Raw genomic sequence first — 24,001 nt, forward strand, 5'->3', positions numbered from 1 at the left:
GCTATTCATCGCTGTAACACAAAAAAAAAAATTGTATTTATATTTTTAGTTTATATAGTTTAATGAAAATGTACTTCTTGACTATCTTATATTTTTTTTTCATAGGTATTTTCAAGTATGCATAAAAGATTACAAAAACAAATATAAGTAATATTATTCAAATATATTTTTAAATTTAATAATAATTAAGTAACAACTTATTTGAGGGTTTGATATGTATGTGTTAACTTTAACCATGATATTTTGCATTAATTCAAATTAAACAAATAAAAATAATTATACAATAATTTAACAATAAAAAAAAATATACATTTTACGGATAAAAAAAAAATATACTAAAACAAATATTTATGTATGTATAAAAAAAGTATATGATATAAAAATTGCAATTTAATATTTACAACAAAATATTTCAATCAGTCTAATTCCCACTCTAATGAAAATAAAACAATATACAAATCCAACAATTGTTTAAATCTAGCTATTTGAATGGAATAAATAGTCACAATTAAATAAAAGTCACAAGTGATCATATTTATGTTTATGGCCAAACTAAGTACGCAATTTTTGGGGTTAAGATTCCCATAATCACACTTGATATCAAATTGACACTGTGATTATCCAAAATTCTTCTCCCGGATATGTGCACAATATCTTTGCCAGGGTGTTCCACTATTGTTCCTGTTTTTCGATTAAAACCTGAATAAAATAAGGTAATTTATGTATTATCATTTTAAACCTTTAAGTTCTAAATATATAACTTATTTGAAATTGGTTGAAGAATTTTAAATAACCATAATATACTATTCTCAGCTATTACACAAAGAAGCCTTTAAAAATAATTTTTATAATGAAAATATTTTATAAATTAAGATAGTAGACAAGTATCAGTTTAATAAATCTAAAATTAAAATTTTTAACAGATTAAATGATAAAATTCACACAATTTGAGCAGTTTTCAACATAAAATTGTTAATATTTTATTATTTTATTTTTCTTGAGCTAATCTATTTTGGTTTTAAAAATATTGCATGATAATTATTATACTAACACATTATTATGACATATATTAAAAGAAAATAACTAAAATATTTATCAAAATAAAACTAATTTTCTCATTTTTAACTTAAGATATTTAAATAGTAAAAATGATGATGTAATAAGAAAATAGTCAGAAATGTGTCAATACAGTTGTTTAATAACGATGAAGAATAATTATATTTGTTAAATAATACAATAAGAATAAAAATATAATTACCACTGTATTGTAAGGTGGCACCTAATACTGAATCTACAATACTACCAACTAGTCCGGCAAAACCTCCAGCTACAATTATTGGCCACTGAGCAGGACTTCTGGCCAACATGTCAGCGTCAATTGTATAAATAAGCATTGCATAATTTGCTAATCCAACAACCATGCCACCTAATAGACTGACAATCAATCCAATGACCGACACACCTCCGTTTGTACCTAGGACATAAATTCTACAAATAATACTACAATTTTTCTAAAATACAAATCAATATTAGATTATAAGAGTAATATATTCTATATAGTAAAATTACTAAGTCTAAAAAAATTACCTTTGGGAACTGGTTTACCAGTTGTTATCAATATGGGTAAGCCTGTATCCAAGACTGTTGCTAATTCTGAGGCCCAAGTATCACCATTGCAACTGGAAAAAGCACCTAAATAATAAATAAAAATTATACTTACATTTTCAATAAGTTATCCAATAGGGTTACAAAAATTAAGTCTTACCAAGAATACCAATGGATAACCAAGAAGGCCGATAATAACGATTAAAATCAACAGGTAGTTCACCACATCCAACATCTAAAATGTACAAGAGTGCAAGTTGAGTAGCCATGCCTCCATTACACAGTACCTGTATCCAGTTTCTTTGACCACCTAAAATTATTTTATAAAAGTATTAATCACAAACATTATCGATATATTCTACATTTCTACCTTCTTTAAAGTCAGCTTCCAATTGTTTCTTAGATTTGCTTCGAAATTTTGTCGCTCTGGAAGATGTAACAAAAAATGTTAGCAAACAAGCCAGAAATCCATAGCTGCTCAATGTTAATACAAAACCAACAATCACACCTGGATAATATTAAAAAATTTAAATGGCATTGTTTCATTATTTATGGATTTAGAGTTTAGACTGCATAAAGTACTTAATAGAAATACTAACCTAATAGTGCTCCGCTTAGACTTAAACTACGTTTGGTATAACCCCATACAGCAATAAATAATGGAATGAAAGTGGATATAAACCACCGGAGAGGTGGGAGTCCTTCTAAAAATTGTATAAATATATAATTAATAAAATAAATTTAATTGAGTTAATTGATCTTCAAGTTAGTTTAAATAAGAATAAATTATAATAAAATAAAACAAGTATTTTTACATTTCTGTTTAATAAAATAATTAGAAATTTTGTAGTTGTGATTAAATATTTCTTTTAAAATGAAAAAAAAAACACAAAACATCTAATACTTTAAATTCAATTTTTAATAAAAAACTAATCTTTAGAACTTTAGTTAAAACTATTAAATTTTTATACTTATAAATTAATGAGTTTACCATCTAGTTCATTTACATTATCACCATAAAATTTTCGGAACAAAATATTGCTAATCCATAAAATCATTGACAATGGAATAGAAACCATAGTTAATGCGACTGATATGGTTGGCTTAGAAACATTCATGTCTTCAGAATCACTTTTAATTTTGGTCATGTTGACAAAAAGTGAAAAATTGTTCTTGTACACTATAAAACAGAAATTACAATAATTAATATATTGTTAAATAAATTAAATTTTCAAGGTCTCCACTTCAAAAACAACTACATTATTAACAGTAATAATACCATGCTTCATAAAATCATAACAGTATTATTATGTAACATGTAAATTAATAGTTTTTAAATTTAGGTTGATTGTATAGTTGAGTTCAGTATATTTATTAAATAATCATTAACGACTAAGATAAAGTTAATATAGAATGATGGCTATAATATTATTATTGCTTAGTTTTTAATTATTTTTGCATAAAAACCCATTTGAAACAGTTTATATTATAAATTTATAATTTAATTATAGTTAAAATATAGATTATTTATAAATAACAGTTACATATTAGGTACCAAAATTATCTTCATTTTTTGGGAGGGGAATACTGATGCTAATAGTTTAAAAAAGTAAACTAGTAAATCAACAAAAATAAATAAAAATAATAACAAATTGATGGTAGTACAAACTATAAACAGTTTTAAAAAGACTTTTCTTCTATTGTATTTAATACAACATGATAAATTTGAATACAAATTGTACTTATATAAATTAAATATGTTTAAATAAAACTACCTGGATCATACTTATCTTTTTTTTTTTAAATTTTTAACACACTATAAGGGATGCTCTATTTATAATTAAGACATATCCCAATTTATTTAAGGTAATCTTTAAATCCTAAAAAAATTGTAATAATTACTATAATACTATGTAACACAATAATAAACTAACAAATCATAGTACTTAGATACAACTATTTACCACTACATTTATAATATTAATATTAATATTAGTAAATTTATCATTACACAAAATTACATATGAAAGATAAAATGATTATTATATAGAAGGAACAGAATTTATTTTTCTTATGCTTTAAAATTAGATTATTAATTATTTAATTATATATGATACATGAACACGATAAATATAGTTTGTTTTAAGTATGTAACAGTCAATAGCCAATTAGTATTAATAAATTAATAAAGGTATTTAATTAGGTATCCCAATGACATTGATCTAGATTACATAATATGTAGTGAACAATTAATAAACAAGTAGAATAAATATTGTACATAAACCTATCATAAGACGTTACGTAGGTAACTACTATATTATAATTGATAATATTATAAGTTGTCTAATTTACTCTCTAAGAATATAACTATTCACTAATATGATATTTTTTTCAAAACACTATATAAATAAATTTATTATTATTCCAAAACTTTCAAACGAAATGAGACTTTTTTTTCAAGATTTTTTCTTTGGCGAATAAGATTTATACCAAATTAGATATTTGTATTTTCTTACATGTTTTGATTTCAACCTTTACAATTAATTAAACTATTAAATTAATACTAATTATGATATAATAATATTTTATACTTGTCAGAAATGATATAATAATTATTATATTCTTGTAAAAAAGGCATTTGCTCATGAATATAAAATAAATAATATGAATACCTTTTAGTACATTACTTTGAAATTGGACACGTTTTAAAAGAAAAACATTACCTTTTATTATACATTTTTGAATGAATCATGTTAGACAATGAAAAACTTTGGCTTATTTTCCAAGTTATAACAATAATAAAGTTAAAATTATAAATACCAAATAATAATATAATTTTCTGCGGACCGGCAGTAATTTGTAGTTACCTGATCAGCAAAAAATTAATGGATAAAGTCGACGTGTTTAATAGAAGATAGACATTAGACAAGGCGATGTAGCCATAAAATATAAATCAAAAACGGTAGTTTAGACCAGATAACCGAAACGATGGAAATCATTAATAAAAGTCGTGATCCGTGACATGAGTATTATTAATATTACAATATTGAATATAGAAATGATTTAATATTCTTAAACTTTGAACGCACATGAGCGGCGCGGCGGCGGCACACGAAGACGTTAGTCGTAATCGCACTACGACTGTAAATAGTGTAAATTTTCACACAATCCGACAATCGTACTACTTATACGTGTAAGGAATTTATGAGTTATCGGTGACGGACGGACAGCCGACCTGTCCCTATAACTCCTAAACCTGCAGCTGCTCGCTGCTTTATCAGCAAAGCAATATTGTAATCAGCATTCAGCGTACAGCTCATAGAGTATTACTCTATGGTACAGCTGCAGCTAATACATAGATAAAAGATTGTTGTTTTCATAATTTATGGAGCCGTTATCAGTATTTTCAATTTAAACAGCTGCCGAGATAATACTGTTTATTTTGGTATTGCCAAATTTGGAGTGTTTGTCCGCGTAGACGTCGCAGTAAATAGTAACACACTAATACAGTCACAGTGCGTAGGATCTCCAGCATCCGCTTGGCGAGTCGCACCTATCTAGGCCAATTTCGTGGTGTGATTTTCGTCCGCGTGTCCAGTGGTTTCGTTGATATACGCGATGGAAGATATATTCCAGTGGTGCCGAGAAGGCGTCGCCATGCAAGTGCGGGTCTGGCTCGACGACACCGAACACGACATGAACCACGGGTGAGTTAAATTGTACCTATCAACGCGATAAGGTGGGCGGAATGTTTTGGTCAACCGACGTTTTCACCCTTCGCCTAACATTTTTCCAGGGACGATCATGGATTTAGTCCATTGCACTGGGCCGCTAAAGAGGGGCATCTGAAAATCGTCGAGATGCTTGTGCAGAGAGGTGCCCGCATAAACTCTACGAATCGAGGCGATGACACGCCTCTGCACTTGGCTGCAGCGCACGGTCATCATGAAATTGTTCACCTGGTGAATATCTAGCGTTTTTGTTTTATCTCTGCGAGTTCTATGTTTATATTGACATTGTTTAATAGTAAACATTGTGTTTCCTTGTAATTTAGTTGTTGAAAAACCGTGCTGACATTAATTTCACTAACGAACACGGTAACACTCCGTTACACTATGCTTGCTTCTGGGGCTATGAAGCAATCGCTGAAGAACTTATTGAAAACGGTGCTTTGGCTGCCTTGGCCAACAAAGATGGAGATACTCCGCTAGACAAGGGAAGAGGACCAATTCTAAAACATTTAAAAGGTATTGCATACATGATGATAAAAGTATTTTATTTTCTCTTTTCTTACTGTCTTGACCAATAATAATAAAAACTAAAAACATATTAATTACAGATTTGGCTTTGCAATCTGGACAAGATCTTACTAAAATAAATTTCAAAGATCAAAGCTGGTTGGGTTTAAAAACGAGAAGCCGTAAGTTAATTTGTTATGATTTTTTAGTATAACTTGTTTCTATACTGTCATAAATTTAAAACATGTTATTATTGTACTTTTTTACATATATTAATTTTGCTAAAGGTTTTATAGTGTATAGAACTTTATTATATACAATATTTGTGGACCATCTGTTACTTTTGTATTCGCCAAAACTTCATTCGTTTTATGTATTTAATAATTTTATGTTATCATTGTAAGTTTACATAAATAATTAAATATTACCTAATTATTTTATAAATGGCTTAGGAGATGCTACATTATCACGACATAAAGGAATAAATTTGAGTGATCTTTACTTGCACACAAAAATGGCTACATCACCTAGTGGAGAAACATGGCGTGGTCATTGGCAGAAAAATGACATTGTCGCAAAAGTATTAGCTGTACGACAGTGTACTCCTCGAATATCAAGAGATTTCAATGAAGAATTCCCAAAACTTAGGTAATAAATTATTTTATTGATAATTTGTCTTTAAACAATTTTTATTCAATCATCCTTTTGATTGTAGAATATTCTCACACCCTAATGTGCTGCCAGTGATAGGATGTTGCAACTCCCCTCCTAACTTGGTGGTTATTAGTCAGTATATGCCTTGGGGATCGCTTTATACTTTATTACACGAAGGAGCCAGAGTTACAGTGGACACAGCCTTAGCACTTAGACTTGCAGTAGATGTTTCTAGGGCCATGGCATTTTTGCATAGTTTGGAAAGGATCATACCACAATTTCATCTGAATAGTCATCATATCATGGTATACTTACTAGTTATTTTATTAGTAATTTAATTGTTGTATTATTAAATTTAATGTGCGCTTATTATCTGTATCCATAGATCGATGAGGATCTTACAGCTAGGATAAATATGGCAGATGCTAAATTTTCATTCCAAGAAAAGGCAAGAGTATATTACCCTGGATGGATGTCTCCTGAGGGTAAATATTTGGATTTTAAATTTAAGTTTATTTATTTGTTTGAAACTGTTCATAAGATTTTTATTAACACCAGATTGTTGTAAAAATATATATACAAACTGTATATTTGTTATTTTCAGCTTTACAAAAAAAGCGAATTGATACTAATTCAGAAGCGTGTGACATGTGGAGTTTTGCTGTTCTTTTATGGGAATTAGCTACTAGGGAAGTTCCATTTTCTCACTTGTCACCAATGGAAATAGGGATGAAGGTATAATTATTGTTATTTCTTAATTAAAATATTTTTAACTAAAACAATTATATTTTTAGGTGGCTTTGGATGGTTTAAGAGTGTCTATTCCATCTGATATTTCACCTCACCTCACCAAACTGATTAAAATATGTATGAACGAGGATCCGGGCAAAAGGCCAACTTTTGACATGGTGCTTCCAATTTTGGATAAAATGAAAAGATAATAATATAAAGTAACAACATTCTTCAGTGCTATAGTGGGAGATGAAATCTTAACAGATAGGTCACTAATCTTTACACAAAGGAAAATTTCAAAGCTGATCAATTACTGTATCAAATGGTTAAAAAGTTAATATTTATATAATATACATGTTTTTAATTTTGTTAGAATGTTCATAGTTTTATTTTTACTATAAATTACTTTTTATAAACAAAAAACAGTTGAAATAAAATATTAATATTTTATTAAAAAAAAATTTAGATATTTTAACGTTAAAATGTTACAGTTCAATTAATATTTTTGGACTACTATAATATTCCAGCGTGAGCTTACTGTATTGTGCAGATTAATAAAGACTTTGAAGTTGATTATGTATTAACATTAGGTATTAACTAATTAGTACTTATTAATTTATTATTAAATATATTATATTGTTGTAATAAGTATCTAGTTACAACACTGTATTACTGTTGAGTGGGTGTATTTTTTTCTAACTGATATAATTTAAATAAATTTCATAATGCAACTATAACATAATTTTGTAAATGGTCTGGCACATAATGTTCTTATAATTTAATATACATTATACACACCCTCTGGGCTTCTTAAGTTTGTGTTATAAACAAAATCTGTTATAGTTGTCTATTATAGCCGCAGTAATATCAAAACTAATGGATTATTGCTCCAAGGTATATATTCTTGTTAAGTGGTTATATCCTATTATCCTGTATATTTAGGTATACTCAATGTGCTAATTATCATAACTGTATCAGACAACACTTAATTAAAAGTTTATGGTAATGCTTTATATTAAAGTAACCTACAAATCTAAAGTTGAGTGGACTGGAATAGTTTCAATAAATCTACTCAAAACATTTTATTTGTCTAATAATATGGAGTGAAAATTAATTTATACAATATTCGGACAGAATACAGGGGGTGTAATTAGAAATTAATATGAGCTTACATTTTGTATACTTAACTTGTTTTTTTTTTTACAATAACATATAATACATTTTAGTTTTGTTAAACTGTAACAATTTGTATTAGATTTAAACATTTATTTTTTTTAAAAACTAATATTTTTGTTGAATATGCATAATATAGCCGATGACAGTGTTTTTGTCAATTATTGTTAATGTTATGGCTAGGTACATATGCAAAAATTAATTATTCCACGATAGTGAACACATCGCGTGCCTTATTATACAGTTTGTTAAAATAAATTATCGTACTGCTAATAATTGTAAAATAATAATAATAATAAAAATGTATTACTAATCGAAATATGTTGTTGATTTTGTTTACCGACCTTTTTATAGTACTGTTGCCGCAGTTAAATTCAAACGAATTACGAATTCGCCGTCAATATACTCTCGGGGATTATGTTATTGGAATTGTGTATTTAAATATTTAACGAGTGAAATACACACACACACACACACACACACGCACGCACGTATACACATGAATATTACAATATAAAATATTAAACACGCTAATCCGCTTCGCCGGAGTCTAGTCAAATGGCAATAACGTATTGTTCACTATTTCATATAAGTACATATTTTATGTTACGCAAGAGACACGTTGCGTTGAAACCAAATGCACTCAAGAAAAAAGGAAAACGAGCAGCTGGAAAACTTGCTCAGCCAATATTTTAAAACGGTATGTTTTGTTTTTGAATGTTTACCTATAAAATACTAATTTTTATAGAACTATGGATTGTTTATTTGACAATTTAACTGACATTGAATTGAGTCCCGCAAATATTTTTGGGTTATAGGAGTTGAGTCCGACCAATATTGTTAGGTTGTTCGAGTTGAGTCCCTTCAGCCTATTACAGTGATATGTCGATATGACGATATGTATGTGTGTGTGTGTGTGTGTGTGTGTGTGTGTTTTATGAGAACATTAATACACTATAAGTTGTCGATAAAATGCTTAAACTTTTACCTTTGAGGGTGATTTTAGATAAAAATTGGAACTAGTTTGTACTTTAAAGAAGTAAAAATTAAAAATTCCTAGTATTTTGAGAAGAACAAACAAAAAGTTAATGGATAACGGAAATATTTACGCTAATCCAGATTTTTTAATAAAATTTTTTTTTATTTTATTGTAATTCAAAAACTTGAAATTTTCACTAAGTATTTATATTAAATTTTCTAAAAATGGTATAATTTTTAAAATATTTTGATTTTTTTCTAAGTTATTTATGAACATTTACAATTTTCGATTTCTTTTTTTTTTTTTCTATATGTGACAATAAAACAGTTATAAATGGGTAAAAATGTTTGAAAATTTAATACAAGATTCTTTATAATAGTATATTTATCAATAAAAAAATATTGAAAATTTATAATCATACATTTTTTTTTTATCAAGCTTACTTGATATATACGAATAAGGAGGTAATGAAATTGAAGAATAGATAAGATTCAATACACCTACTATATTACAATTTACAGCTAGTGTGTATTTGCGTAATTAGAAAAATCCGTTGATTACGAGTTGAATAGCATTATTATTTCGGAGTCGATCGTTAAGTATTATGTGACTAACGTGCAAATGTGCGAGTATACTGTAAGTTAGATAAGTGTGTTCGAGGGTTTTTTCTATTACCTATTAGCTAGTATTAGGGTATATAAGTATGACTGTTTCAGAGTATAATGGACTGTATAAATAATAATTATAATAACTACTACTGAATAGGAAAATAGTAATAAATTTGACCAGACAAAATTAGGGTTATGGTAATGATAATTAATAAATATAAAATTATATTGCCACAAAATGCCACGTATAATAATAATTATAACAAAATAATAATAATAAACAATTTAAACTGACCAGTGTATAATAAAATAATATAATGAAACTAGTGTATAGGTAAAATATGGGGAGGTTAACTTTAATTAACGACAAAATAATTAAGTTCGACTTGAATCGTCGAGTGTGACGGAATCCGTCGCTGGTTTTTGGTCGTAAATTGAGGTGCTGGTTGGACGACTCGCAAATGGTAATGACGGTAATGTCCGTATAATAAGTTGTTAAATGAATAACATCAAATAAAAAAAAATAATAAATTAGTTTTATTTAACTAATTAAATAAATTAAAAAGTATGGAAACTGATATATTATTTTAACAACATAAATTATCGGGCAGTTTAAAAAAGTTGGTGGGCCGTAAGCTGGAGACCCCTGGACTATAATTTAATAGAATTCAAAGCGATTATAATATAATAGGTAATATATTTTATTCGAAATTAGTTATTATGGAAAACTAAGCAACTGACAACAATGCAACTGATATTTATAACCATGATTTTTATGTAAATAAAATGTATTAATAATAGAAGTTAACATTTTATTTTGAATAATGGCTATTTTAATTTTTAATGCGGTTGCTTTAAAAAAGCTGATAAAAAAATATGGCTCGTGAAGGAAAAAAGGTTGTTGATTCCTGAGCTGGGAGATCATCAAATATGTAAACTGTATTGTCTGTATTTTATGAATTTCGGATAGAGATTAAGTGATGAGAATATCGTGTCGAATTTCAGAATCTATAGATCTATTGTATAACCTAAAGGTCCAGACGAAGCAAACCATTTTAACTAGTCTGCAGCAGATTTTTGTTCGCCAGCTAATAACTAACGAGCTATGACTAAAAGTATCTGGTCACCTGATCCGTTTAGCTTCGGCAACGATGATTTTCCTAGTACGAAGTTTGATCTTAGCATTTAAATTACAAAAATTGACTTTTTACACTTCAGTTACTGTTTAGTCTTTAAGTATACAGTAGTTAGAGGTCCGTCTCCTTTAGAGGCACCAATTAAAACAAATTATAAAGCCTGTATACCATTCAAAGTTTCACTAATTGGCATGTACACGTACGTATTATATAACGAATTTAAAATATCGCTAGCGCGGCCGTTCGTATTAATTTCTTGTCATCACGATTAGAGTAAAGTTGCCAAAGTTGATTGTTCTATGTTAATTTTATACAAATTAACGGCCGATGGTCGGCTTTCTAAATAGTTTACTGGTCAAATAAAAAGATCGTCATTAAATGACGTAATTTTTTAATTGTACTTAATTAAGTTTCCAAAATATGTGACTAAACCGATTTCTTTATAGGCTGGAGTGTCAATACACTAATATAGACGACTATAATTTAGTTGATGTATTTTTGAATTTATTTATAATATAGTTAATTTAAATGTACTGAGTCACATCAGTTGTAGAACAAATACAATTCGAGACAATTTTTGGGGAAAAAATGTCTTTTTAACTAAAAGTTATTGTTAAATTGACATACACGTTGGTATATTAGTTTTTTTTTTTTTTTTATAAAATATAACCTTGTAATTTTGCTACTTTGAAAATTGATTTATTATACATACTCTTAATAATGAATATATAATCATAAACAATTTTCATCATAATACTATTATATAAATATTATTATCAATGCCAGTGCTATAAATATTGACTCCCTGGGCGAAACCACGTATTTGTGCTCTTCCCCTTCTCTCAATAATAAATTCCATTTTTTTAAATAAAAAATAGTTATAAGATAAAATAAAAACGATAAAGAATTTAATTTTATAAAAACACTATGCCAAAAACACAGGTGTAATAAATTATTAATAATTAATAACTAAAAATTATGTTTTAAATGAAAGGGTAGATCAAAAAAAGATTTCTTTTTTCGATTTTCAGTTTATTAGATACACTAACAGTAACTACTGTATCTTTAAAATATATTAACATATCGTTGAAGCACTCCTTTAAAACAGGCGTCCAGGACGTCGACCCTATTCGCCCACCCCTAAAGTAGATCTTGATTATTATGTATTAGGTTTTTTGTAAGTTAGGCGCGTTTGTGTTATCACAAATCACAATCAATATTAGTATTTTATTCCACCTAGGATTCATTAAACGATTCATTTGAACGTATATATAGGTCAATTCAATTTATTAAACAAATACATAATTTTTCTATAAAGTTTTTTTGCTTAATTTATGCTGATCAAATAAAAATGATAATTAAGATTAAAAAATTAAAGTTAATTGTATTTGGAAGAATGTTGTTTAATCGAACGAAATATTTTTCTATTTTGTTAAAGGTGATCATTATTTTCATACATAATAGGTATATAAGATTATTCACCAAGCATAACCTACATCCGTTTTTCCATTTAATAATAAATTTATTCAAATTCTATTTTTTGAATTTTTAAACATACTTAGACCATAATTACAAATACTTGAGATTTTTTGTGTTGCTTAAAAAGAGTCTCTTGTAGTGACACCAATAAACTTCTTTTTTAAAATGATAACTACCTCCCTTTTTGTTCTAATTTATTTAGTGGAGAATTTTGTCTTAAAGCTTTGATGTGCCTAATTGAAAATTTAAGCGAGAAGTTTTTAAATTATTAAAATTTTATACTAGGGATAATGGTTTATAAAAATGATCAAAGAACAAATGAAAAAACAGAATTTTTTGACTCAATAGCTCACAAAGCATTTTCGGAAAAAATATATCAATATACCGTAATATTAAAAGTAAAATAAATTACTTGAATAGCTATGTATAATGTATACAGAAATAACATCGTGAAATATAGTTTGTGATTTATGCTGTAAAACCATCACTACTTAGAATCGTTTTTGTATACAATGATATATCATTATAATATAATATAATAGTGACTCATTCGACACCTAATGTACAGCAGAATGGTACCCATTTGTCTACTTTTTTTTATACATTATTATTACATATAATATGTTTATTTGTCTATAGAGATCATTTTCCACGTATGGAGCTGTCAAAGATGATAAATTATCTACATACCGACAAAATAGTTTTGTACACCAGAAATATAACAAGCCTAAATCGCCCATATTTGAATTCAAGACGTTTTGCTCTATGACCAGCTTGCATGGTTTCTTTCATTTTGTGGAAAACAATTTTAACAAGATTGGAAAGTAAGTAAATCGTAATATTTTAATAATCTCTAAACGCTTACGTCATATATCATTACCTACTCGTACTTTGTCGATAACCGTGATTTTCGGAGATGTATTGTGGCATAAACGTGATTTGGATGGCTATCGGGGATTTAGCTTTCTAATAATATATTGCGTTGGGCCTTGGCAGACCTTTAGTTTTCAGCGTTTTCACATAATGTTAAACAATAAATCGTTTCATTTCAAAAGTCTACAAACTCGGTGCTGCCACAGCTGTTCCGTGTAGAAAAAATTAAATTTTCTATAAGCGATCACATAATACAAGTAGACATATAAAAATAAATCAACTGATGTAATGTTTGAATTCTATTATATACTATTATTAAATACCTACACCTGTTCTAATAGGTAAATTATTAATAATAAATACTGCATTACAATTTACAATACATTGTAGGTACAGAATTATATTGACAACGGACATTATTAATTCTCGTTATAATAATCAAGCTATATAGATAACTGTGAGTGAGGGGGGAGGTAGTTGATTAAATTGAACTAAAAATAACAAAATATTAAATTCAGAAAAAATCCGAGTTCAATCAAGTGCATATACAATAATATTATGTATAATTAATAACTTTAAAAAGTCTGCAACTATACTGATAAGGATAACAATAATGAGTAGGGAGTATTTCTATAATTCGTATCTGTAATTACATTTTTTTTTATCCCGTAAAAGTTTAAAGCGTTACAGTTATGAAATCAAAAAAATATAAAATAATGTATTAAAATAAAAATTTGCTTGACCACCCGCTACTTAACTGTTTTGATTGACACGCGTCAGTCTATATATGGGGTAACGTGTTTTCGAGTACATCAAAATACTATGTACAGGGTAATTCAGCAAGCATGCTCAACCTCACTTATTTTGTTTAATAATGCTTTTATCCAAATTCTGACGAATGACCATATTTTTAAATATATTAAATTTGATATTGTTTATAACATTTAAGGAATGTTCACAAAATTTTTTTTTTAAATGAGAACTTATCTTTTTAATACCATGAAGTGATTTATATAATGATTTATTAGAAAATGTAAATTTATCTTAATCAAAATATGTAGTAGTTTCTTAGTTATAAAATCTATACATTATATACAAATGAAATTAGTCTTTAAAAACAGTTTTACAAAAATGTATGCAATATATTATTTTTACATTTTTGTAAACTATTAAGTAATATTTAATCTACTAGTATTTATATTATTAGGTTCTAATTACTTTAATAATAATGTTATAAATTTATAATATTATATGTACTTACTATAATATTCTCGATGAATGAGCCATGGACGTAATGATGCTTTATCTTGGCTTTCTCAATTCAATGTTAAAGTTTCCTCTCATTTCACACGATTCCAAATTATTTTTATAGTACCCAATCTAAAAATTATACGGATACAATAATCCTATTTACGGAATGATGAGTCTGGATAATGACTAATGAGCACCCTAATTTATTATTATATTAGCAATATATTTGTGTCTACTATTGTGTTATTTTTAGTTTATATACCCATTTACTAAGCTTATTGTTGAACATTATTTATGCAACTGTATGTTTTGTTTATTATTTTATACACTATCAAGTATAATATTTATAAATAATTTTATAGAATATTATATTTATATAAATATTTTACTGACTTACTGTATTAATGTTTTAAATTAGCTTTAGTCTAACACATAAATAAATAAATACTAAAAATCAAAATATTAAATACTATACCTACCTACTAGGTATTATTTGTAAACCGTCATAGCTCTTTAATTTTTCAAATCTATTATTGTAAACCTATCCTCTGTCTATATAATAATAAAATAACTAAAAATTATTTGTCTTGATTTCAATTTTTAGATACAAACATGCCTATAAAATTGTAATTTTAATTAAACATAGTTCATTTTATGAACTTAAATACATTTTCCTCTGATTATACATATATGTCAAACTTTAAAATTTGAATACCTTTATTGATTTGTTTATTTATACTAATATGTAATATTATATATTTATATGTCATGCAATTTTAAAAATCGTTTCACTGTATTATCGCGAATTTGTATTATTACTTACTAATCGTTTAATTTTTAAACTGTTTCAAACTTGTAATTGTATCGAATTACTGTGTCGTTGATTATTCATTATGTTTTATAATGTTATGGTTGTCATTTTTGTTTTTAACGTCATTTTAAATATATCGACACGGGTAATCATGATGATAAACCGACATCACTAAAATATTATAAATTATATAATACGAACTTTAGTGTAAATTATTATCGAAGTTTTCTTTAAATACAACAAGAATTGTTGTATATATAACACATATTATTATTTACTGTGCAAGATTTCCAAATAATAGGATGTTTCGTGTAATATATCGTGTAAAAACTAAAAACGTTTTATTGCGGAAATCGAACTTGAGCTTATTCGTGCCGTGTATACGAATACAACTGCAGTATAATTTCCAATTTCCATATTATACTTCCTAGCAATATGGATAATAGATTTGAGTTAAACGCGTGCAATAAAAACAACGAAATGTAATATAGATACGCACTAGATGAAAAAAAAATCCAGAAAATAGGTCAAATTAGGGGCGAGTGTTATAGAATATATTATTTATTTATTCCCGTGTGCAATTGTCATAAAAGAGTACACTGTGCAGCGTATATGCAATCATCCGGTTCGTTTTCTCGAGATATTACACAGTATATACTACCTATATAGTATACATGTTTCCGACCAATTTATTGTTTGAGATTACTATTACATGTGCATATATATTATATATATGTAAAATATTATAGTATACATTTATGTATTATGTGAACACAATCACATTATATAATAGCTGAACATTCGAGAGTTGTCGTTTGTCCTATGAACCGTGTAATGTCTATTGACACTATATATATGTTATATACTTATATGGAATACATAATCACGTAATTTTTAGTGTATACGGTTCGCAAAATAATGTGCAAATATAAAGTAGGTATATAGTCACTATTTTCGAGCAGGGACTTCACGACTGCGTGTTATTGAAAAATGTATGATTTAGAATGTAGATAATCATGCATACTATTTTAAAACAATTAACATTTTTTTTAAAAAAGTACCTCTTAATAATTTAATAATAATATTGAATATATAGAAAAAAACTTTTATATAAGTAAGCATATAAATTTACAGACGAAAGTTTTTGTGAAAAAAATGGCGAAGGCAATATTGGAAGAAAGCCAAATGGCGCGTATATCTAAAAAATTATAATAAATAAATATACATTTTTTAAAGATGTTTTATAAAACAGGTGAAATTCAATTCAGTAAAATATCTTATTTTAAAAAAGCATAAAAAAAAAAATAAGTCATATTTTAAGGGATCTGAATGATGAAAGACAGAACTGCAATATTCATTGTGTTCATGACCATAAATGGCTATAATAGTTAACTGCAACGTAAGTAGATTACTAAAAATGTACTACGACTTCATCGTTTCATTCATTGTTTACAGCACGAATAGTCTGTTTTCTGTAATGTTTATGAAAATTGAAGGGATTGTTATTGGAATTTTTTTTTAAGTTGTTATTTTTTTATCAGTAAGCTTATTATTAGCTATAATTATATAAGATCTTCAACGAATTTAATAGGTTAAGCGTGTCTTTTACCCTTCACATAATGAGTGGGTTTTACCAAGATTTTCAGGTTTTAGCATTACTGCAGATAATAATAATTATCAATTTATTTTTATAACTAATAGTGAATATGTATGAAATAAAATAATATTTTTATAGTCCAAGAATATGCAGGCCTGAGAATAAAATATATTATTATACTGTTCTTAATAGATTGAACGGAATCATATTGTTGTTATTATTTATTAGTATATCACATATATACTTATAAAATATAATATTGTTTTAGATTCTTTTGGGCCATTATATTAGTGGCCATATATATATTATGTGGTGTGTCGATTTATTTTTTAATACGCATATTTTTGGAGATGCCAGCAATAATATCGTTGGACAACTCGGTTTCTTCGATCTGGACGATTCCGTTTCCGGCAATTACGATATGCAGTGCGAACCAAGTCCGCCCTTCCGTTTATAACTATTCGGATATTAACATTACCGAGTACAAAGACCAGTATGAGATTTTTATACATACGCTAATAAAATTTATTCAATAGCCATTCGTTTCGTTTATGTGTTTTACTCGACAGATTAATTCAGAATACAATGTACGGTGTTTGCAAAAATAATCCAATAAAGGAAAAATGGAAATCGTCTGAAGACTATATAGACGGTTCCTTTGTTTCGCAAGTTTTAAAGGAAAGTACTATTATTGTTATTATTATCTAACTCGTGTTGAGCGTTTATATTTTCCTAAAAATTTACACATTATTGTATTGGTATATTTATTTAATAGCGCATGGTTTGAGCATGTGTGTATTAAAATCATTTACAAAATAAATAAATAATACATAACGTGATGATGAGTTATGACTTTATGAGTTTATGAAATAATTCAATGATCTTAGTTGTCTCTATATTTTATATATTTTCTCAATTGTCGTGCAATGATTTTATATGAAAAGTTTACTAAACTAAAAATAATTCATTTAGGTATAAAGTAAATAGATTTAAAAACTATCAGTCAGTATTAAAATATTATAATTTTAATCAACTATTATACAAAATATAAAATGTATGTATCTACACCATCACGTAAAAGGATTTTATTTTCTTCATTTACAATCACGAGATGTGGGCCTTGTTCAATATTAATGAGCGTAAATGAATCTTGTACTTGTCCAGATGGCAATAAAAAAAACATGACATCCGTTAATGTATGGGTTACAATGACGTTTATATTATGATTATATATTTACATTTATTGACTAAGGGACATACAAATTACAAATTCACTATCCAGAAATTACAACGATGTATTAACTAAGTTTTAATTTAATTTTTGCTTTGAACGTATTAACAGAATCTGTCATTTCCGTGTAAAGAAGTAGTCAAGTCATTTTTTTGGTTACGGAAAATTGAATTCGATCCTTGCAACCTTTTGTTTCAAGAAACGTTTACGTCGTATGGTTTGTGCTACTCATTCAATATGATGCCAATGAGAGATTTATTGAACGGTGTTGAGTAATATACACTATAAAATATTTACTAACAATAAAATAATTCGTCCAGCTCTGGAACATAGTTGTTCCGATTTTATTCAATGAATCAATATTAAGTTATTATATTTTGTTCAGCGAATGGTCGCAGGAGTCCAATAACTATAGTTGGAAAAAGTATCAAAGTAGCTGGAAGCCGGATACCGGATATAATAGCGATGCGCTGACTAGTCATTTGCCATTGAGGACGTTTGGTGACGGTGACTATCACAGTGCTACTATGGAATTAGAACTTCACACCGAAGACATGAACAAAGAATGTGCACATGGGTTGGACGTATTCTACGTAAAACAATATTAGTTTTGATATTTATTGATTTAATATTTATAAAGTATACAGCACAAGATCGCGTTTTACTATTTAACAGATATTGATCCATAGTCCAGCTGAATGGCCTGACAAGTCACATCCGACATTATTAGCCAGCATCAATATGATCACGACTATTTCAATTAAACCGGTTTTGCTTACTACCGCTAAAGAGCTAATACCGTGGGATCCCAAAATAAGGCATTGTTACTTTCAAAATGAGAGTAAATTAAAATTTTTCAAAGTTTACACTCAAAATAATTGTGTCTTAGAGTGTCGCAGCTTTAGTATATTGTCACAGTGTGGTTGTGTGCCTTTTTACTTTTTAAGTAAGGATTAAATTTACAACAAGCATACTAAGCCACTTTTAATTGATCATCTTTGTTTGCTTTGAACTTTGCAGGAATGAAAAATACGCCAGTTTGCGGACCTGCTAAAATGTCTTGTTGGGTGACTGCCTCACGTAAGTTATTCAATGGTTACGCGTTTAGGAGATGTTAAGGGTATTAAGGGTATGTGTTTTTAAACAATTTGTCGGTTTTTAAGTTTACTAAACATTACAATTGACATAATTAAAAAAAATTAAAACGGTATACAGAAAATTAAGTTTAATTCTATTTAATGTAGTAAATTATTTATATTATTATATTATATTGTATTACGAGTATATGTGTTGAGATGTGTTTTAATTGTTAAATTTTTATTTTTATAAATTGGTTATTAAACTTATATAATAAAATCGTTTAAAAAATGAATGAATAATATTCACCACTGAATCAAAATATTATATCTAAACTTACTGTGTACTTCTTTTTTTTTGTTAAGAGGCTTCGTCAGATTCATGTGATTGTTTACCAGGGTGTACTGAGTTTTTTTTCAAAACATCGTCAATGAATGCACAGCGCACGGAAAATGCTCAAAAAAATAAAAATAACCTGTAAGAATTAAATGAAAGCATTATGCATAGATAAAAATTAGTAAATTTAAATATTAATGTAAATACTTGTAGTTGTATATCAAAGCAATAGTTTACAATTTAATAAGGCCATTTTATACAAAAGAAATAGTTAAAATAAAAAAATTACTGCAAACTAGAAAAGTTCGGAGACTGTTGTTCATAATATTCCCAAACATTTTGAAAAATATGAAATTTCTAAATTAGGTTAATAATATTGATCCAAGATATTGTAGCATAGGCAAAGATCCAGGGAATTATTAGAGGAATGGATTTAATGTCTGATAGGTAGCATGATATAGAACCGTTAGATGTGGAGACATTGACCTCACACCTCCAAAAAATGTATTATTGGGTACACATAATTAACAAACAGAAATTTTTACATACATAAGTACATACTACATATAAATAATATAAAAAATTTATGTAATTATAATTTATAAATACATTTTAATAATATTTAATGTATTATTTATTAAAGTTTATATAATATATGTACTTACTATAACTTTATGATATTGCAGTTACTACATTAATAAGGTTATAATAATTTTTTTTAGAGAATTTGCTATTATTAGTAGACTAGATTAACTCCGACAGTTTGCTATAGTCGTTTATGCCTAGTTTTTTTAGTAGGTAGATATAATTATTCTGAAAATAAATTGGATGTAAAATATTATTCAGTAATCAAAATGTATTTTTGTATTTTATATAAATATTTATTGTTTTAAAATAAAAACATTGTATATAAGATTATTAAGGTAACTAATTTAACAGATAAAATAAAAATAACTAAAAACATTATTTTTCTTATAAAATATATCCAATTAGCATATACAATTAAAACTATTGTGCCGAAATAATATGTATACCCCCCAAAAAAAGTAAAAAACATTGGTAAATATCAAATTGAAATTTTTATGATAAATTATGAAAATGAGTTTGGTGGGGTTAAAAAGGTGACTTGCAAATTATCATAAATCTTGACACATCTTATAGTGTATATTTCGAAATGTTAGGGCAACACGGATGGGCTACGTGAAGTTGGCTCATTCATTCTTATTTTTTCTGTAACTTATAAACATCTAATTCTAAAACTTTTAAAGTGTACTCGTAAATTTTCGCAATTAATTTGCACAATTTTGGAGTAGATTCTGATTTATTATGCTAAAGTATGTGGGCTAACTATACGTACGTTAAACCACCAGTCGATGAAGTACCAACTATGAATTACAAACATTAGGCGTATATTGGGGAATAAAATGTATAATGTTTATTTTTATTTATATTATATTGAATAGTCAACGTTATTTTCTAATAAACAAGCGGTTTATTTTCACGTTTCATATATTATTAATCCTTACAATTCAACTTGATAAATTATTATCTGAAAATAACCGCAGTGGGGATGAATTAGTGTATGGTGGTACGATTTGTTTTTCCGATAGGTAAGTGTTTACACGGAGCACACTTCATGTACCTGTTGTAGTCAAATTTAATAACTAACTTCAGGTTATGTACTGTATACATTGCAGAATGTTATTTTTGGGAATTATATCATAGGTATTGACGAAAAATAAGTACTTGTAAAATAATGAGAATAGTTCTAAAATTTGGTTGTAAAAATTCGGGTTATTGTAACATGCAATGTAAAAACAGAGTGATATATGTGAAAATAATAATTCTGTATTATTAACTTAATACTTTTAATAATTCAATAACAATTAATAACGAATAAAACGCATTTATAATATTGATCTATTGATTTAAAAATAAAATAAAATAAAAAAATAACATTCACGAATAGAATTTTATAGTGTTCAAAAATTAAGAATTCAGAAATAATAAATGTACGTAAAAATAATAAATACCTAAATATTATAATAGTGTCTTAAATTGAAGTTTGAAAATCCAAACATACTTCTGACTATAAATAATTTCGTTAAGGTACTTTCTTAAAATAAAATGGCAAAAGAAAAAAAATCAAATACAATACAAGAAGTTGTGACTGAAAAATATGATATTGTGGAATATGTGTAGGTTATTATATCTACATTAAAATATATATGCGAATGATTCTACGAGTGGTAAAGACGAGACTACAATCATTATTCTACACAAAAGAAAAATAAAAATGTAAAATTGACAACAGATTTAAATTTTGATTCTTTGTATCCTAAAAGTACATATTATGCTTTATAATATTATTGTTGTATTTCTTGATGTTTTATACAAAATATTATACATCCGCGATACAATAAAACATACTTTTTCTTGCTTTGATTAGGTACTAATTTTTTGCGTAACTGTGCTATTTTATTAAAAAATAAAAAATAAAAACTATAAAGTATAAATATTTATTAGTAGTATCAATATGCTACTAATGTATTTAAATTCTGTTGTATTTTAATTATTATAATTATAAATTATTATAATCGTTTTATCATTATAACTTTAAATTAGGTGAATCTTAGTACATATAATTTTTTTTAAATGTTTATTTAAGAAATTCAACAATCTGTACATTCTTAGTACAATAAGCCGAAAATATATATTATTTGAATTTTAGGCATGTGACTTGAGTGGTAATACCATCCAACGACGGCACTTTTGCTGTTAGTACTTATACTTATTTGAAAAATAATGAAAATTGTAAAAAGTCAACAACCACAAAATGTAATCACAAACAAATTTTTTATGTACCAATACAGAGTATATATACTATAATAATATATTATTGGGTTCCTTTTATTTTCTCTCTCTCTCTCTCTATATATATATATATATAAATGAATGTTTTTTTTGTTTGTCCTCTATATATTCAAAAACTACTGGAGAATGTTCAATAAAAGTTATATCAATAGATTTCCTGAAACTTCGTGGGTGTTTATAATTTATTTTTTACAGCTTATAAACATGTTTACAAATATGTTTAAAAAATTAATAAATGTAGTTCAAATTCACACACTTATGAAAAAAATTACAGTTACTTCTGTGATTTGTATTTTTAATTATGTAATTATGAACATATTTATAGCAGAGTAAACTCATAAAGACGAATACTAATCTTAACGATGTTGGATTTACGTTGGTTTTTAAACATTCGTTGAATCTATCTCTATTTTTTTGGTGTTTACTTAAAAAATATGCCCATAATTAAGAAATGGAAAATTATAAAAATGATAATTGTGATTGTTTTTGTATTATATACTTCAACTGAAGCAAAAAGGAAAATTATTGATAGAAAAATAGTTTTTGAAAGATAATTTCCGAGGGAAAATAAATAAAACTTATTTTTATTAAAGACTTTGTGTCATATTTTCGTTTGGAATGCGAATAACTTTTTTGACGTTTCCATATTTTATTAACGATTATATATTATGTAATAATTGTATAATATAATCAATTATTTTAAATTATTGTATTGTTTTAGATTATCTAGTTCTTTGATATTAAGTGTTTATTATCAAAGTAAAAATTTCATCGGACTTAATCGAATAATGACTTTTACATTTGGTCAATTTATGGGTAAGAATTTAAAATTTTAAATACAGTTTACTAGTTTCTTTATTACCTAATACAATTTAGTTTTAAAATTTAGGTAACGTAGGTGGAATAATGGGATTGTGCTTGGGATTTAGCTTTTTGAGTTTGGTTGAAATTATTTATTTTTTAACACTCAGACCATTCGTAAACTTTTGTAACTCGAAAAAAAAATTGAAAAAAGTTGCTCCGACACTCGGATTTGAAGAAGAGTAAGAAGAGTCGAATTGATCTGATTTAGTTCAATTAAACAACAACAGTAATAATAATTTGTCAGGTGAATAGTGCTATGATTTATTCAGATAAATAGTTAACTTTCTCTGATAAAATATTATTACAGATATTGTTTGAAAATTGGAGACACGTGCGCACATTCTTATCTACACAACGTAATACATTATCAATTTTAACTATACACATTTATTATTAGATTTTCTGTATTTATATATAATACATTTGTATTGCACTAAATTTAAAATTATATATTATAATTTACATAAATAAATTGTTGTGTAA

General features: G+C 26.7%; 4 protein-coding genes across 4 annotated transcripts; 3 read left to right on the forward strand and 1 right to left on the reverse strand.

Annotated features, from left to right (window-relative positions):
• Positions 1-142: 142 nt before the first annotated feature.
• LOC132920617 (transmembrane protein 19) lies at positions 143-19,910 on the reverse strand. The gene is made up of 8 exons (XM_060983121.1): positions 19,785-19,910; positions 2,597-2,785; positions 2,205-2,309; positions 1,976-2,113; positions 1,766-1,915; positions 1,588-1,692; positions 1,259-1,474; positions 143-699 (listed from the first exon to the last, which is right to left on the reverse strand). Exons 1-8 carry the CDS (start codon positions 19,825-19,827, stop codon positions 542-544), a joined length of 1,104 nt encoding a protein of 367 aa, XP_060839104.1. The 5' UTR covers positions 19,828-19,910; the 3' UTR covers positions 143-541.
• On the forward strand, positions 5,048-8,721 carry LOC132920616 (integrin-linked protein kinase). Its single transcript, XM_060983120.1, has 9 exons — positions 5,048-5,312; positions 5,402-5,567; positions 5,660-5,852; positions 5,945-6,025; positions 6,296-6,491; positions 6,559-6,802; positions 6,883-6,982; positions 7,102-7,232; positions 7,292-8,721. The coding sequence occupies exons 1-9, from the start codon at positions 5,224-5,226 to the stop codon at positions 7,436-7,438; spliced, it is 1,347 nt and encodes a 448-aa protein (XP_060839103.1). The 5' UTR covers positions 5,048-5,223; the 3' UTR covers positions 7,439-8,721.
• On the forward strand, positions 8,851-17,859 carry LOC132920620 (amiloride-sensitive sodium channel subunit alpha-like). Its single transcript, XM_060983125.1, has 4 exons — positions 8,851-9,102; positions 13,244-13,428; positions 17,405-17,629; positions 17,706-17,859. Exons 1-4 carry the CDS (start codon positions 9,040-9,042, stop codon positions 17,842-17,844), a joined length of 612 nt encoding a protein of 203 aa, XP_060839108.1. The 5' UTR covers positions 8,851-9,039; the 3' UTR covers positions 17,845-17,859.
• Positions 17,996-23,952, forward strand: LOC132920619 (pickpocket protein 28-like). The gene is made up of 8 exons (XM_060983124.1): positions 17,996-18,639; positions 18,753-18,960; positions 19,043-19,313; positions 19,388-19,447; positions 19,810-19,921; positions 23,376-23,470; positions 23,544-23,762; positions 23,826-23,952. Exons 1-7 carry the CDS (start codon positions 18,605-18,607, stop codon positions 23,699-23,701), a joined length of 939 nt encoding a protein of 312 aa, XP_060839107.1. The 5' UTR covers positions 17,996-18,604; the 3' UTR covers positions 23,702-23,762; positions 23,826-23,952.
• Positions 23,953-24,001: the final 49 nt, after the last annotated feature.

This window comes from Rhopalosiphum padi, chromosome 2 (assembly GCF_020882245.1).
Source record: "Rhopalosiphum padi isolate XX-2018 chromosome 2, ASM2088224v1, whole genome shotgun sequence".
Classification (NCBI taxonomy): domain Eukaryota; kingdom Metazoa; phylum Arthropoda; class Insecta; order Hemiptera; family Aphididae; genus Rhopalosiphum; species Rhopalosiphum padi.